The 12,912-nt window shown below is 40.8% G+C and overlaps 1 protein-coding gene across 1 annotated transcript; it reads left to right on the top strand.

Annotated features, from left to right (window-relative positions):
* Window positions 1–2,333: 2,333 nt before the first annotated feature.
* On the top strand, window positions 2,334–11,006 carry LOC146378820 (glutathione synthetase-like). Its single transcript, XM_084941631.1, has 5 exons — window positions 2,334–2,710; window positions 2,793–3,463; window positions 4,036–4,385; window positions 5,277–7,916; window positions 8,014–11,006. Exons 2-4 carry the CDS (start codon window positions 3,209–3,211, stop codon window positions 5,575–5,577), a joined length of 906 nt encoding a protein of 301 aa, XP_084797757.1. The 5' UTR covers window positions 2,334–2,710; window positions 2,793–3,208; the 3' UTR covers window positions 5,578–7,916; window positions 8,014–11,006.
* Window positions 11,007–12,912: the final 1,906 nt, after the last annotated feature.

The following is a 12,912-nucleotide window of genomic DNA, read 5'->3' as shown; positions in this document are numbered from 1 at the left end:
GTGAGGGCTCCAAAACTTGCCTCCATTCTTTATGTTTTGTCAAAAAAACTTCTTAGCTGCAGAAATCTAAAAAAGTCAGAAGAAGGAAGCCGAAACTGACCTCTCAACTGTTCAAATGAGCTCAGGTGTCCATTCCTCACAACATGACAAAGTTTATGAAGCCCGTTATTTGACCATGCTCTGAAGCCAGAGTCTTCCACAATAGGAGAAAAACCCTGCAGGGAGGAAAGGCTTGATAAAATTGAAATTTCTTTTGGAAGACCAAATGATTGTTTGATTCTACGCCAAATCTTTAGTGTGACCCTTGTCCATTCCCCCATATGCAAATTTTTAATTGAAATGTTAGAAAAAAGCAGGGATTCCAATGATCTTTCGCACATTGTCTTCTCAATGTTTAACCACTGAGTTTCAGACAAATCCCGCACCCGTACAGTCAGGGGTCTCATCTGAGCTGCCCAGAAATAATATTTCAGGTTTGGAACAGCCAATCCCCCCTGCAGTTTTGACAGTTTTAATGTTTGGAACTTGATCCTTGGGCGTTTGCCTTGCCATATAAATTTGGAAAAAAGTTTATCTAAATTATCAAATGTAGAGTTGGGAATGTTAATAGGCAGCATTTGAAAAAGGTATAGAAGTCTTGGCAATACATTCATACGTATACTCTCGATCCGACCCAAGAAAGACAGAGGCAGGACTGTCCATCTCTCTAAATCTTTTTTTTATTTTTGCAACTATAGCTTCATAATTTACTTTATACAAGTCTGATAATGAGTGAGGAATTTGAATTCCTAAACACTTGATACCTTCGTTTGGCCATTTAAAGCCACATTGCTCCTTGAATGTTTGTGAAATGTTTCCTCCTATATCCATTGCCAATGTTTTGTCAATGTTAACTTTGTAACCAGAGAGGTAACCGTATGTGAATAGTGAACAGATTTCTGATATACTGTATACTACAGGGTGGGCCATTTATATGGATACACCATAATAAAATGGGAATGGTTGGTGATATTAAAGTCCTGTTTGTGGCACATTAGTATATGTGAGGGGGGAAACTCCTCAAGATGGGTGGTGACCATGGTGGCCATTTAGAAGTCGGCCATCTTGGATACAACTTTTGTTTTTTCAATAGGAATAAGGCCATGTGACACATCAAACTTATTGGTAATGTCACAAGAAAAACAATGGTGTGCTTGGTTTCAATGTAACTTGAAACCAAGCACAGCATTTAGAGAAGAACTGGATTGCAAATCAAAAGGTCCTTAATAGCTTTTTGTCCTCCCCGACCCTCAAAGCCAAAGTTCAGCCATGAGAGCTGATGGGACACGATTTGTAAAAGTGACATTATCAGAAACAAAGGTGATTAAGATAACATAAGATAACCTTTATTAGTCCCATGCGTGGGAAATTTGTTAATTCATATTTGCAAATAGTTCATATTTGCATTCTTTAGAGAAAAGAATATGAAAAGGCTGTCTGCTGTTTTGGATTGATGTCCTTCTCCTGAGCCTCAAAGAAGTAGGGCAGTGTCACGATCCTTTTGGCAGCAGAAAGCTGCTGAGCGCTGGAAAGAAGCACGGCCATACCAGCTGAAATGTCTCTCTGACACAGAAACTGTTGGTCATCCTCTGTTTTGCTACTGTCTTCACCCTGCTGTTATTAGGTGTCATCTCAATAAAGTACTTTTCTATATAGCTAAGCTTGATGAGCGATCCCTTGTTGGCTGACATTTATGTCTTTGAGCGTGTTAGAACTTTAATATTTATAAAACCACATGAATTTGACAAATGTCCTTTTAACATTCAGCTCATAGTGAAGTACACTGAGCCACCCTGAGCTATAATATCAAAATAGAAGCTGCTACCTTTGTCAAGAGTGGCTGGATCTGAGTGCGTACTACTTTCAGTTATTCAAATTTTGCTGAATTTGTTACAAAAAAGTCCTGTCTATGTGCAGAGAGTGTCTTCCAGAGGAATGGTTCTGTGGGGATTGTGATGTTCTACATCACAAACCTCAGCCACTCCACAACAGAGAAAGTGTTATTGATGTTTTTTTAAATCCATTCCTCCAACCACATGTATTATTAGAGTGGACGGTCAAAATTGCACCAATATACAAGGTATTTCCTCATGAGATACTCAATTTTGGTTTTCATATGTGTCTACAGCCAGTTAGAAATAATCTATTTAAGTGGTTTTCTCTTTTTTGGTAGCTCGCATTCTGCCAGCAGTGAAGCTTCGAAACTGCTCCTGTGGGGGCGTAAACTTCACAGTGTCAGCAGGAAAAATAGTGATTTTAATCAACATTAATAGTAAACAGCAACCTGCTATTTAGGTTAGGGTGATGGATTTCAACATAGTGTGATGAAGCATGTTTTCTGCCCTTGCTGTACAATCAGAACATGGTATTGCATTAATAGAAGTCATTTGTGAAGGCAGTGATTTATTAGTCATGTTGTTTATTTTTCTTTTTGGTCCAAGGACGTTATGATGTGCACCAGGCGACATACAGATGTCAAACATGCCAGCAGCAGTGCAGCCTGATTTAAAGGACCTGATTAGGAGTGGATATTGGCCAGCATCTGTCAACATGTCTACTCTTTACACTTAGACCCTTGAGCTCCTTCCAGGAGCTAAAAGTATTTTCTCCATGATTCTCCAGGGAAGCTTTTGCAAAACTGTTGGAGCGTGGTACTAAGTGTGGGGGAAGGGTGAGTGAAGTATTTCTTTGATATTGTTTTTCAATAAGCAGATGCAAATATTTATTCCTCTGTTATATTTCTGTACATACAGACTGGGCGTGCCAACAGCGATGCAGTGCAGCACAGCTTTCTTGATGAGGAAGAGCAGCTGTGCTGTGATGTCAGCTTCAGCTGCCCAGCATGCACACCTGAAATGTTGGCGCTTTCAGTTGATGGGAACAGAAAGCTATATCACTTTCAGCAAAACGAAAGGTGCTCATTGTTGATGTTCTTTGTTTTTGTGTTTTTATGCATATATTTCTATATACCTTCCATGGTTAGACTTTATTGTTTCTCTGATGTTGCTCTGGTGACTGTGACTTTTTTGATGGCGTTTTTGTTGCTGAAGACAGCCAAGTGTCTGCATTTGTTGACTCTTTTTCTTTTTGGTTAATTTGACATAATAGTTTTTACTATAGTAACCAAATGTCTGTCTTCTGCAAAATGACTACTGTTAAATTAAACTAAATGGAAAATCTTGTCATTTACTTTATAATTCCTTGCTGTTTTATTATATTTGTTACATGTCATAGACACTGGGAAGAGGCACCATGGGGATTCCCAGTGGACAGCAGCACGAGAGACTTCAAGGAAGTGGAGGTCGCTGTGTGTCGACATGGATTAATGTGTCTTTTGTGTCACTTTCACTTCAGGGACAGCAAACAGGTCGCCGTGGTGTATTTCAGGAACGGTTACATGCCTGACAACTACACTTCTGAACAGGTCCAACTTTTGATTTGCACTCAGAATGATTACATCAAAGAGTTTAGTTAAAAACACTAAAATGAAACCTGCAGACTTGCTTAAAGTGATTCGTATTCATGAGAAACTGGAACGTCATTATCATTGAGTTTATTTCTTTCCCTGCTTAGCAACACCAAGTCTAGCCCTGATTGGCTGATATAAGTGACAACAGACCTCTGTCGCTGTGTCAGTTTGAATGGGTGATTAGAGACCAACACATGTTTGTTGCTGCTCCATGTTCTCTGTAACATTGTGTGTAGTTACTGCAGCTGTGTGTGCATTCTGCTGGCAGGAACAGGAAACAAGTGAAAGAAAACTGCCGAGCACCCTGGAAGGAAAAGTTAATCGGACATAACAAGTTAAAACAGTTTGCAAGTTTCAAGCCAAACTGCTGAATCTACCGTCCAAGTTCTCCTTGATAGCGTGACTCTGTGTTGTTCTCCTTCATTCTTCTGTCTCTGTCTGTCAAATCTCAGCATAATATAAACCAACTATTGTCACGCTCTGCTGGTCGGTGTGCTGGAGAATTCATTGTCTGTTTTCAATTGCAGAGCTGGGATGCTCGTCTTCTGATGGAGCGCTCTCGAGCTGTGAAGTGTCCAGATATCAGCGCTTACCTGGCTGGTACCAAGAAGGTTCAGCAAGTGCTCGCCAGACCTGGAGTCCTGGAGAGGTTCTTCCCGGACCAGCCTCAAGCTGTGCAGCAGATCCGAGCGACATTCGCTGACCTCTACACTCTATACATGGGGAGAAAAAGGACACGATTTTTTCATTGTTTGGAAAATTTGGCATTAGATAATCCTCGCCTGGGTTTTGCTGTCCAGTGTAAGCAATATCATTCACATTTTATTCCTCTGATTTATTTTCTGTGGTTGCGCTCGTCTACAGGGTCCAGAGATCTATAAAACAGTATCGATAGCCTTGCAGCAGCAGAACGGTTTGTCTTGAAGCCTCAGGGAGAAGGAGGAGGTACAGCGGGGGGACAAAAGCATCTTTAAAAATGTTGACAATGCAGCAAATGCTGAAACTTCTGTTTGTTTCTCACCATTTGTTAAACTAGGGAAGCTTAAGCAGTGCATGGATCTGCACACACATGCAGCATTTTCTTGCATTCCATGTATGAGCTAGCCTCAGTCAAAACAGTGACGACACATACATGACTGCCTGCTGTTTTGCATTACTGTGTATCTACTGTGATTCATAGATGCTGTACTGTGACTGAGATAATAGTGTATACGAGACACACTTGACAACAACATTGATTAAGATGTGAAAAAGCTACCAGATACAAGTTGTTAGCAAGTTATGGCTGACTAACCACCCTGCCTTACATCACTCTGGGCTAATACTGTAAAAAGCAATAATTAGTTTTCTTTGTAATATCAGATCATTTGTTTTGATAAATACATAGTTCAGTATCAGGGTTCACATGAGCTATTTTAGCAGTAATTTTACACCTCCACTATGATAGAATTTCGCTGTTAATCATATTAGCAAGGAAGCTAGGGTTTGTAATTCATTCTTAATTTAGCCACGCTGCATGAATTTGCATGATAACACTTTTGAAAATGGCAGTTTAATTTATTGGGCAATTATAAAATCGTATTTCTTAGGCTGGCTTTTAAGGAAGCCTGGGAAGAAAGATGGAGGTGGAAAGGATGTGCAAGCTATGGGACAAAGTTGCTGAGACTAGGTTAAAAAGAGGTGACGATCAGTGAGCAGGAGTGTGGCTTCGTGCTGAAAAGAGCACAACAGATTCTCTGGAGAGAAGGTGAAGGAAAGTCAGCTGAAGCAAGACAGTTTGTGGAGTTTGTGTTGGACTGTATGTTATGCTGGGAGCCTGGGGATTAGTGGACTTTGATTCCAAGTTAATACTAGCTAGTGCTTCTCACTGGTTTTTGGGCGGTGGAGTAAAAGGGATTGGTTGGTGGCTGTTTCTAATGTTGGCCTTTTCTTTGTTTTCTTACAGGCAGGGTAAAGACATGGTGATAAATGAGTGTGTGGGCCATCTGCTGAGGACCAAGAGCTCAGGACAGTCAGACGGGGGCGTCGCAGCAGGAGTCACCGTGCTCGACAATCCGCTGCTGTTCTGAGATGTCACACTCCTGCCTGCACATACAAACCACAGTGAAGTCAAAGTTCCACCTGCACCTCCACCTGTTCCTGTAACAGCATGAACACTGACAGGGGTGAGACAGCAGAAAAGTCTTTGTTTATTTTTGTAATAAGTTAAGGAATTAAGTTACAAACAGTGATTAAATAAATAGTTTCTTGCATTTTTGATTTAATGATTGTGTTTAGGATTATTTCAGAAACATGTTTAGAGGATCTTTGTAAGCCTGCATTTACTTTAAAAGAAGGGAAGCACTTCATTCTACAGAAAAGGTGACACATTACAGATGAGTTCATAAAAAGTGTCACTGTCACTCTTTCAAGGCTCTGTCACTTTTTCTTTTTTACTGGAACAGCATGGTAAAGTAGGTGTAGGGTGCCATCTTGTGGCAGTGTGTTGTTACTACAACATATGAAATTGTGTTTCTATTGGAAATATAATTCAGCGCCACCGAGCCGCTCTCTCAGTTACAAACTGAACCTGTTTTTTTTAGACAGATAAATCACTAAGCACAGTGAAGCTTTTGGTTTTGTAAAAGTGTTTCTTATTCAAAATGCATGTTGATTTTTATAAGGTTGAAGAGCAGTTAGCAGTGCATTCATGGACATCTTTAAACTATTAATTGAAGAATCTTTTGGTCATGATGGCATGAACTAGAAACGTGAGCTCCAGGTGAGACTGCACAGAAGAACAAGTGTCCTTAAACTGCATCAACTGATGACTTCTTACAATTTTATTCTACTGTGTGTTTTTATCATTGAACGTTTATGTCTTTGTGTACACATACGAACACAAGCTACTGTAACTTAGAGAAGCTCAGCAATATATTATTAAGTACACAAACAGTTCCAGGTGCTGGACTGTTTGAAGGCCCCACTTTGGATCATGTGAAGGACATTTAGTTTTTTGTTACAGGCATTGAAGGGTTAATGCTGTTAATTGCATAGTGCAGTGATAGATAACTTGGTAGAGCTGGTCCAGCTTGTGAACCAAAGAATAATATCTAGTATGTTGTGAATGGAAAAAAATAAATGGTATGACTGTTCATTTACCGAACCCTAACCTGTGAGATCAGGCTCACATCTCTGATCATAGAAATGGGGGACTTTTCAGGAAATGTACTTCAAAAAATAAAAACAAGAGTAAGATGGGAAAGTCAGAAGGAAATAAGACACTTTCTCAATTGTGAGAAATTCTGTGAGAATTTGAGCTGGATTGTCTGTGGTATAACTGGCATGTAACAAGAGGAGTCACCCACTGCTGCCCATTACAAAGGAAGAGGTTTTAGGACTTCCAAACCATCTTCACTGTTCCCATCAGGAGGCATCCATTTCTTTGTTACACCCTATGCTTTGAGAAATACACTATTATCACACCACAGTGAGCCAGTTGCATGAACAGCAGCCTAATCAGACTTCTGCAGAGTCTCAAAGTTCTTTTGGAGTCTGCTTCTTGTGTCCAACAGGAAGAATTCTGTCCATAAACAAAGGATTTTAAAATGTACCATTTTTTTTTTCTTTTTACTTTTGTAAAGTAACCTAAAATTATTATTGCCTCAAAAGGATTTATCCTCTGATCTATGGGTTTTTTGTTTTTTAAATGTTGTTCTAAGCGGCCAACGAATTGTTAATGCATGATTAAAGTGAATTGTTAATTTCTGGTTTTACTATAAACAGACTGGGGACGCTTGTGTTTTCTTTCTTCCTCAAATGATCAGATAAGACTTGAGTAAAATAAATAATGCAAAGGCATTTTGCTGTGTTCACAGAGGGTCTTGAGGGTCTGTGTAAACGGAAAGATCTTGGCGATGGGGCATAAATTTGGGCACCACAAAAAAAGAAATGAAATCAATATTTAGTAGATCCGCCTTTTGCAGAAATTACAGCCTCTAAACGCTTCCTGTAGGTTCCAATGAGAGTCTGGATTGTGGTTGAAGGTATTTTGGACCATTCCTCTTTACAAAACATCTCTAGTTCATTCAGGTTTGATGGCTTCCAAGCATGGACAGCTCTCTTTAACTCACACCACAGATTTTCAATAATATTCAGGTCTGGGGGCTGAGATGGCCGTTCCAGAACGTTGTTCTTGTTCCTCTGCATGAATGCCTTAGTGGACTTTGAGCAGTGTTTCGGGTCGTTGTCTTGTTGAAACATCCAGCCCCGGCGCAGCTTCAGCTTTGTCACTGATTCCTGGACATTGGTCTCCAGAATCTGCTGATACTGAGTGGAATCCATGTGTCCCTCAACTTTGACAAGATTCCCAGTACCTCCACTGGCCACATAGCGCCACAGCATGATGGAACCACCACCATATTTCACTGTAGGTAGCAGGTGTTTTTCTTGGAATGCTGTGTTCTTTTTCCTCCATGCATGACGCCCCTTGTTATGCCCAAATAACTCAATTTTTGTTTCATCAGTCCACAGCACCTTATTCCAGAATGAAGCTGGCTTGTCCAAATGTGCTTTAGCATACCTCAAGCGGCTCTGTTTGTGCTGTGGGTGGAGAAAAGGCTTCCTCTGCATCACTCTCGCATACAGCACCACCTTGTGTAAAGTGCGCCGAATGGTTGAACGATCCACAGTGACTCCATCTGCTGCAAGATGATGTTGTAGGTCTTTGGTGACAAGGACCCCGTGGAGCGAGGCGTCCTCAACCTTTCCACAGCACAGGTGGAATACAGCGAAGACCAGCAGGCCATGCTTAAGGTACGGATGGATGTAACACACTTGTCTACAAGACTTAAAAACAGTTTCTACCATCAAGCCATACGACACCTCAACCACAACACTTAAACACACACAACACACTCCACAGGACGCACTCAGAAGCTACCCTGCAGCTTCACAAGCACACTGTATAATCTGCACTGGTCACTTCCCTTTATTGGTATTTATATTGAAAAAAAAAAGTGCAATACTGTAATAACTGCCACTACAAATTTTGTACTGTTCACTTTATACTGCTGCTCATTCCTGCCACTGCGCAATATCCCATTTACCCCTGGCTGTACGCTTTTAATCCTCTGCTAGCAGGAACGAGAAGGTACAGACACACACACACAGACACACACACACGCTCCTCACACCACAGTCAAATGTGCAGCTTCTGCACCCTTCAAAAACATTCCCTTCTCCTCACAACGTAAAACTCTCCCCGCAGATCTAAGCTGGCGAGGTGGCGCAGCGGCCTGACGAAGAACTGAGCTTGCGGAGCGGTATGCGGGAAAACCACCGCTTCCATCCTTTCTGAAAAGCCTTTGAAAATACCGAAAATACCAAGTGTTAAAACGTATTAATCATTGTGATTCTTGACAGTTTGCTCTTGTAAGTAGACTTGTGGCTTAAGTCTCTTTTCATGCGACTAAAACGTTGAAGTTCCACAGAACTTTTGCCTCCCCGCTTCCCTCCAGCAACCCCGCTGCCAACTTAACTTTCCTCCTCTCTATTCCCTCCCCTCAGCTTTTTGTGTTTTTGTTTCCATGACAATGTTTGGGTCTAATTTTGTTCTGCTTCGTTGTCATTCCCAAACTCCCCTAAGTAGCATGTTGTAGTAGTCTACTTGTGTGTGCACGACTCTCCAGGAACTTTCCGTTTGCCAATCATCTGTACAAAAAAATGTCGCTATCAGTGTTATTTGTCTCCTGAAATGAGTTTCATTCTATTTTGGGGGTTTTTTTGTTGTTGGTTTTTTATTAAATTAACATGCTTGCATGATACCTGCAGCAGTCCTTGGGAGAAGACCAGGTTTGCTCAGTTTAAAACAAAAAACAAAAATTAACCAAATCAGCCAGCTTACATTTGAAACCATGAAGGAAAAATCTACAGATCTCTCCAAGTGACGTGTTACTTTATGCTCTGCTACCTAAACTATAGCTGCTAATAGATTTATAGGTTATTTTTCTTCTCGCAGTGAGATTTGCATCAGGCTGAAACAGGCTCTGAAACAAAAACTCAAAGTGGGAATGAAATTTGACAGGAGGGCCACGCCCGATTTCCACGGTTATCCACGTTATACTTAGATCCTCCTCAATCTGTGTACATATGGCGCCACTAAACCCCCGATAGTGCCAGTGTCAGTTAGTGAGTCAGTAAAATACTCATGCATTTGTGTTAACATAAAAACTGCAGACTAACTAGAGACAAACAAGCGCGGATCGCTTCATATCTCAGCAGTTTAAAAAGAAAATAAAAAATGACCGATTGTTCCTGCAGGAGTAGATTCGGGCCCCTTTTTGCTTTTTCATCCCAAGGAGTAAAAACAGGGTTACGAGGAGAGGAGGAGGAGGACTAGGAGGATGAAAACGAACTAGACGGAGAACTTGATTTGTACATGCGGTCTGTTCTGGGATCAGTGTGGTAGTTAACCCTCATTTAACACATTCCTCTCTGCTCGTCTAGCTTGCTCTAACCCACATTTATTTCTTTATTTTTTAACCTTATTTTGCACATTAACACATATCTATAGCAAGGACAGAGACACAGCCACATATGTTGAGTCCAGGATTGTATTTGAGCATCAGGAACAAATGATAAGAGCACATATCAGGAGTACACTGGATAGCTGTTTCTCAAAGGGTTTAATAGAAGGAAAGAAGTTAAAGGGACTACATATTCAAAGGTCCTATTTCTGATACTACCCTATGAAAATATTTGCTCTGTGTGCCCTGCTGCAGCTGCTACATTTTGGCTCCAGATTCACTTTTTGGCTCCTACGCCTCTCGAGATGTGTTCATGTAGACAGGCATTAAAAAACTCTGGTCAACCAACCAGCAGTATGCCTGCTATGTCGTATGAAATGTGTGGAAGGAGAGGAACCGACTGTCTGTTACATATAGATAGAAAACAAAGCTCTGATGTGACCTCGGGTCAGCCAGCCTGACGGTCAGAGAAACAGAAACGTGCTGGATTGTGGATCTCTGAGCTGCACATCAAAGATGCACCTATGCACAGATCAAATCTCAAAAGTGCAATGTACCTCATATACATGTTGATGCGAAGCGCCGCCAGAGCAAACGTTTCCACTTCATTTGCAGAGGTGTTTTTATTTTGGATTGTGTATTTATTGTTTGCAGTGTGTGTGTGTGTGTGTGTGTGTATATATATATATATATATATATATATTAGTTTGCAGCTCTTTGCACATATTAATAAAAGGTTCAACTAACTGATCATTTAAAGTCTGTGCGGTTTAGTTGTTCCACTCATATTAAACCAAATGATGGTGTGGCGGCCTGTTCTAGTGTGAACTAAAAGAGGGTTTGAATGTAAGAGAGAGAGAGAGGGGGGGGAAGGAAAAGGAGACCTAAAATGTAACCCCTGCACCCCGACTGAGGAGGTGAGTTACATTAGTGCTTCCTCTTTATTAAAAAACGGTTTGAGTGAATTAGAAGTCTATTGCTTTTTTTTGGGGGGGGGGGGGGGGGGGAGGATATCTACTGCTAGGCATCCATCTGAACTCTATCAAAATAAAGGTGTATTTTAACTCATTTTAATTCTTTCTAATATCAGGGATATAGGACTATACAAAGTAGCTTGTGACATCTAAAACGACAGCACACTTAATGTGTCTTTCTTCACCTCATCACTTTTTTCTGTGTGTGTGTTTGTTTTTCCGTTGATGCCTTTCAAACGAAACTAGCCATGATATTTTCCCCCTCTGACAATTAATATCAGTTAACCCCGCCCCCTTTCAGGTTTGTTCACCAAAGGAAAAGGAGAAAAAAAAACGTCATTAACACTGTACATTATTTGTCAGACCGGTTTCATTTTCATACTTTGTAAATATCTATGTTGTATGGAGCTTGAAATCAAATGTAAATATGCTTACTGTATTTGTAATAATTATAATCCATTCGCTGTATAGCATAGATGTGTCATGCAGATATCCTAATTCTGTGTATGGTAATCTTGCACCATTGAACTGTTAGTGAATGACACAACAATAAAAGTGCAAAACGTGCATTAGCAGTTGAAGTGCTGCCTGCTTATTTCCTGCTTTATGTGAGCTTCTGCTGTAGTTTATGTGCTTTTAGTCCCAAGAAACCACCCTTTTACTCTGGCGCACAATAAGATCTTCTGATGTTTGGTGTCATCTTCCTGTGATCTCCTGTGAACAGGTGGATTCATTCACTTCAAGTTTATGTATATAGCACCAAATCACAACAGTCGCTGAACACTGTAAAGAGTAATTATGGAGGCACAACATTTAAAGCTCCTATCCTTCTATCCCACAGACCTAAAAGTTATTTATGTGATAAATAGCCCCGTGTTTGTTTACTTGCTTTGTAAAATGCAAAGTGGTGACTTTTTCTTTTAAGTGCGTCCTCATATGGAGACATTTTTTATTAATGGCATAAAACAAGTCATAATTGTTTACAGAAATTTGTACATTTTATTGGGCAGAATGAGGTAAACAGTGAAGAAAAGTATGAGAAAACAGAGCACAGGATCTCCGGAGACTGTGGCAACTAGAATTATTGTACACATGTGTATGTATTAAGGACTGACACAGACAAAGAATTATTCATACAATGAAGCAATGTCATTTTAAAATGTGTATTCATAAACAGGATAAAACCATTCAAGTATTGAGTCATGAATAAAACAGCAACCTCTCATCTGCTAATTGGGAAACAGAGGATGTCAGTGTATTTTTCAGTGCTAGTTGTCCAAATTGAGTGAAATGACTTTACATTTGAATAGATTTGATTACAAGTTATATTTGGTTTTAATTGAGGGCAGTTCAATTGGATTTAAATCAAGCCAATTCACAACAACATTTTTCTCAATATGCTAAAATTCCCACCGAGACTAGATAAGATTATTCTAAAACTGGTAAAAATACAATTCTCTTCATGCACAAACATCCCACCCAGTCCCACATCCCAGGACGAATACTCCTTGTGTGTTCTTGAGCTGGACAGAAATTCCTCTTGCTAAGCGAGGTCCACGCCAGCATCGTGCCAGGCAGACTAGGAGCCTCCTGTCCCAGTCTCGTCCGTCCACTGGGCCCCATCACATCCCAGCCCAGTTCGCATTCTGCATTGGAGTCCGTCGCTCGATACCACAGCGGCTCCCCTCACGTCATCGCCTGTACGTAAAAACAAATAGGAGCCAGAACCATCATCCCGGAAGCTGCCCTGGCTTATAGCCATGGTGACCCTCTCCCAACACGGCTGCACCCAGTGAACAACAGTCAGCCACTACTCACAAAGGCAGGCAGTGGTATACATCTGCACTGATGTCAATCACACGCGTTGTCTCCTACTGTCGCCGTTCCTGCTGTCGGGACTGGGTCACCACATCACGCTGACCGG

Source organism: Perissodus microlepis, chromosome 10 (genome assembly GCF_051167445.1).
Source record: "Perissodus microlepis isolate ML-2025 ecotype Zambia chromosome 10, ASM5116744v1, whole genome shotgun sequence".
Lineage (NCBI taxonomy): Eukaryota > Metazoa > Chordata > Actinopteri > Cichliformes > Cichlidae > Perissodus > Perissodus microlepis.
The sequence above is the reverse complement of the archived record's forward strand: the minus strand, read 5'-3'. Positions and strand labels throughout refer to the sequence as shown.

Bases quoted from the DNA above. Each gene is read 5' to 3' on its own strand.
- LOC146378820 (XM_084941631.1), top strand. From the start codon at position 3,209: ATGGAAAATCTTGTCATTTACTTTATAATTCCTTGCTGTTTTATTATA. The intron at 3,464-4,035 runs GTCCAACTTTTG...TTTCAATTGCAG, and splicing joins ACAACTACACTTCTGAACAG to AGCTGGGATGCTCGTCTTCT. The intron at 4,386-5,276 runs ATAAAACAGTAT...AGTCAGCTGAAG, and splicing joins TCTACAGGGTCCAGAGATCT to CAAGACAGTTTGTGGAGTTT.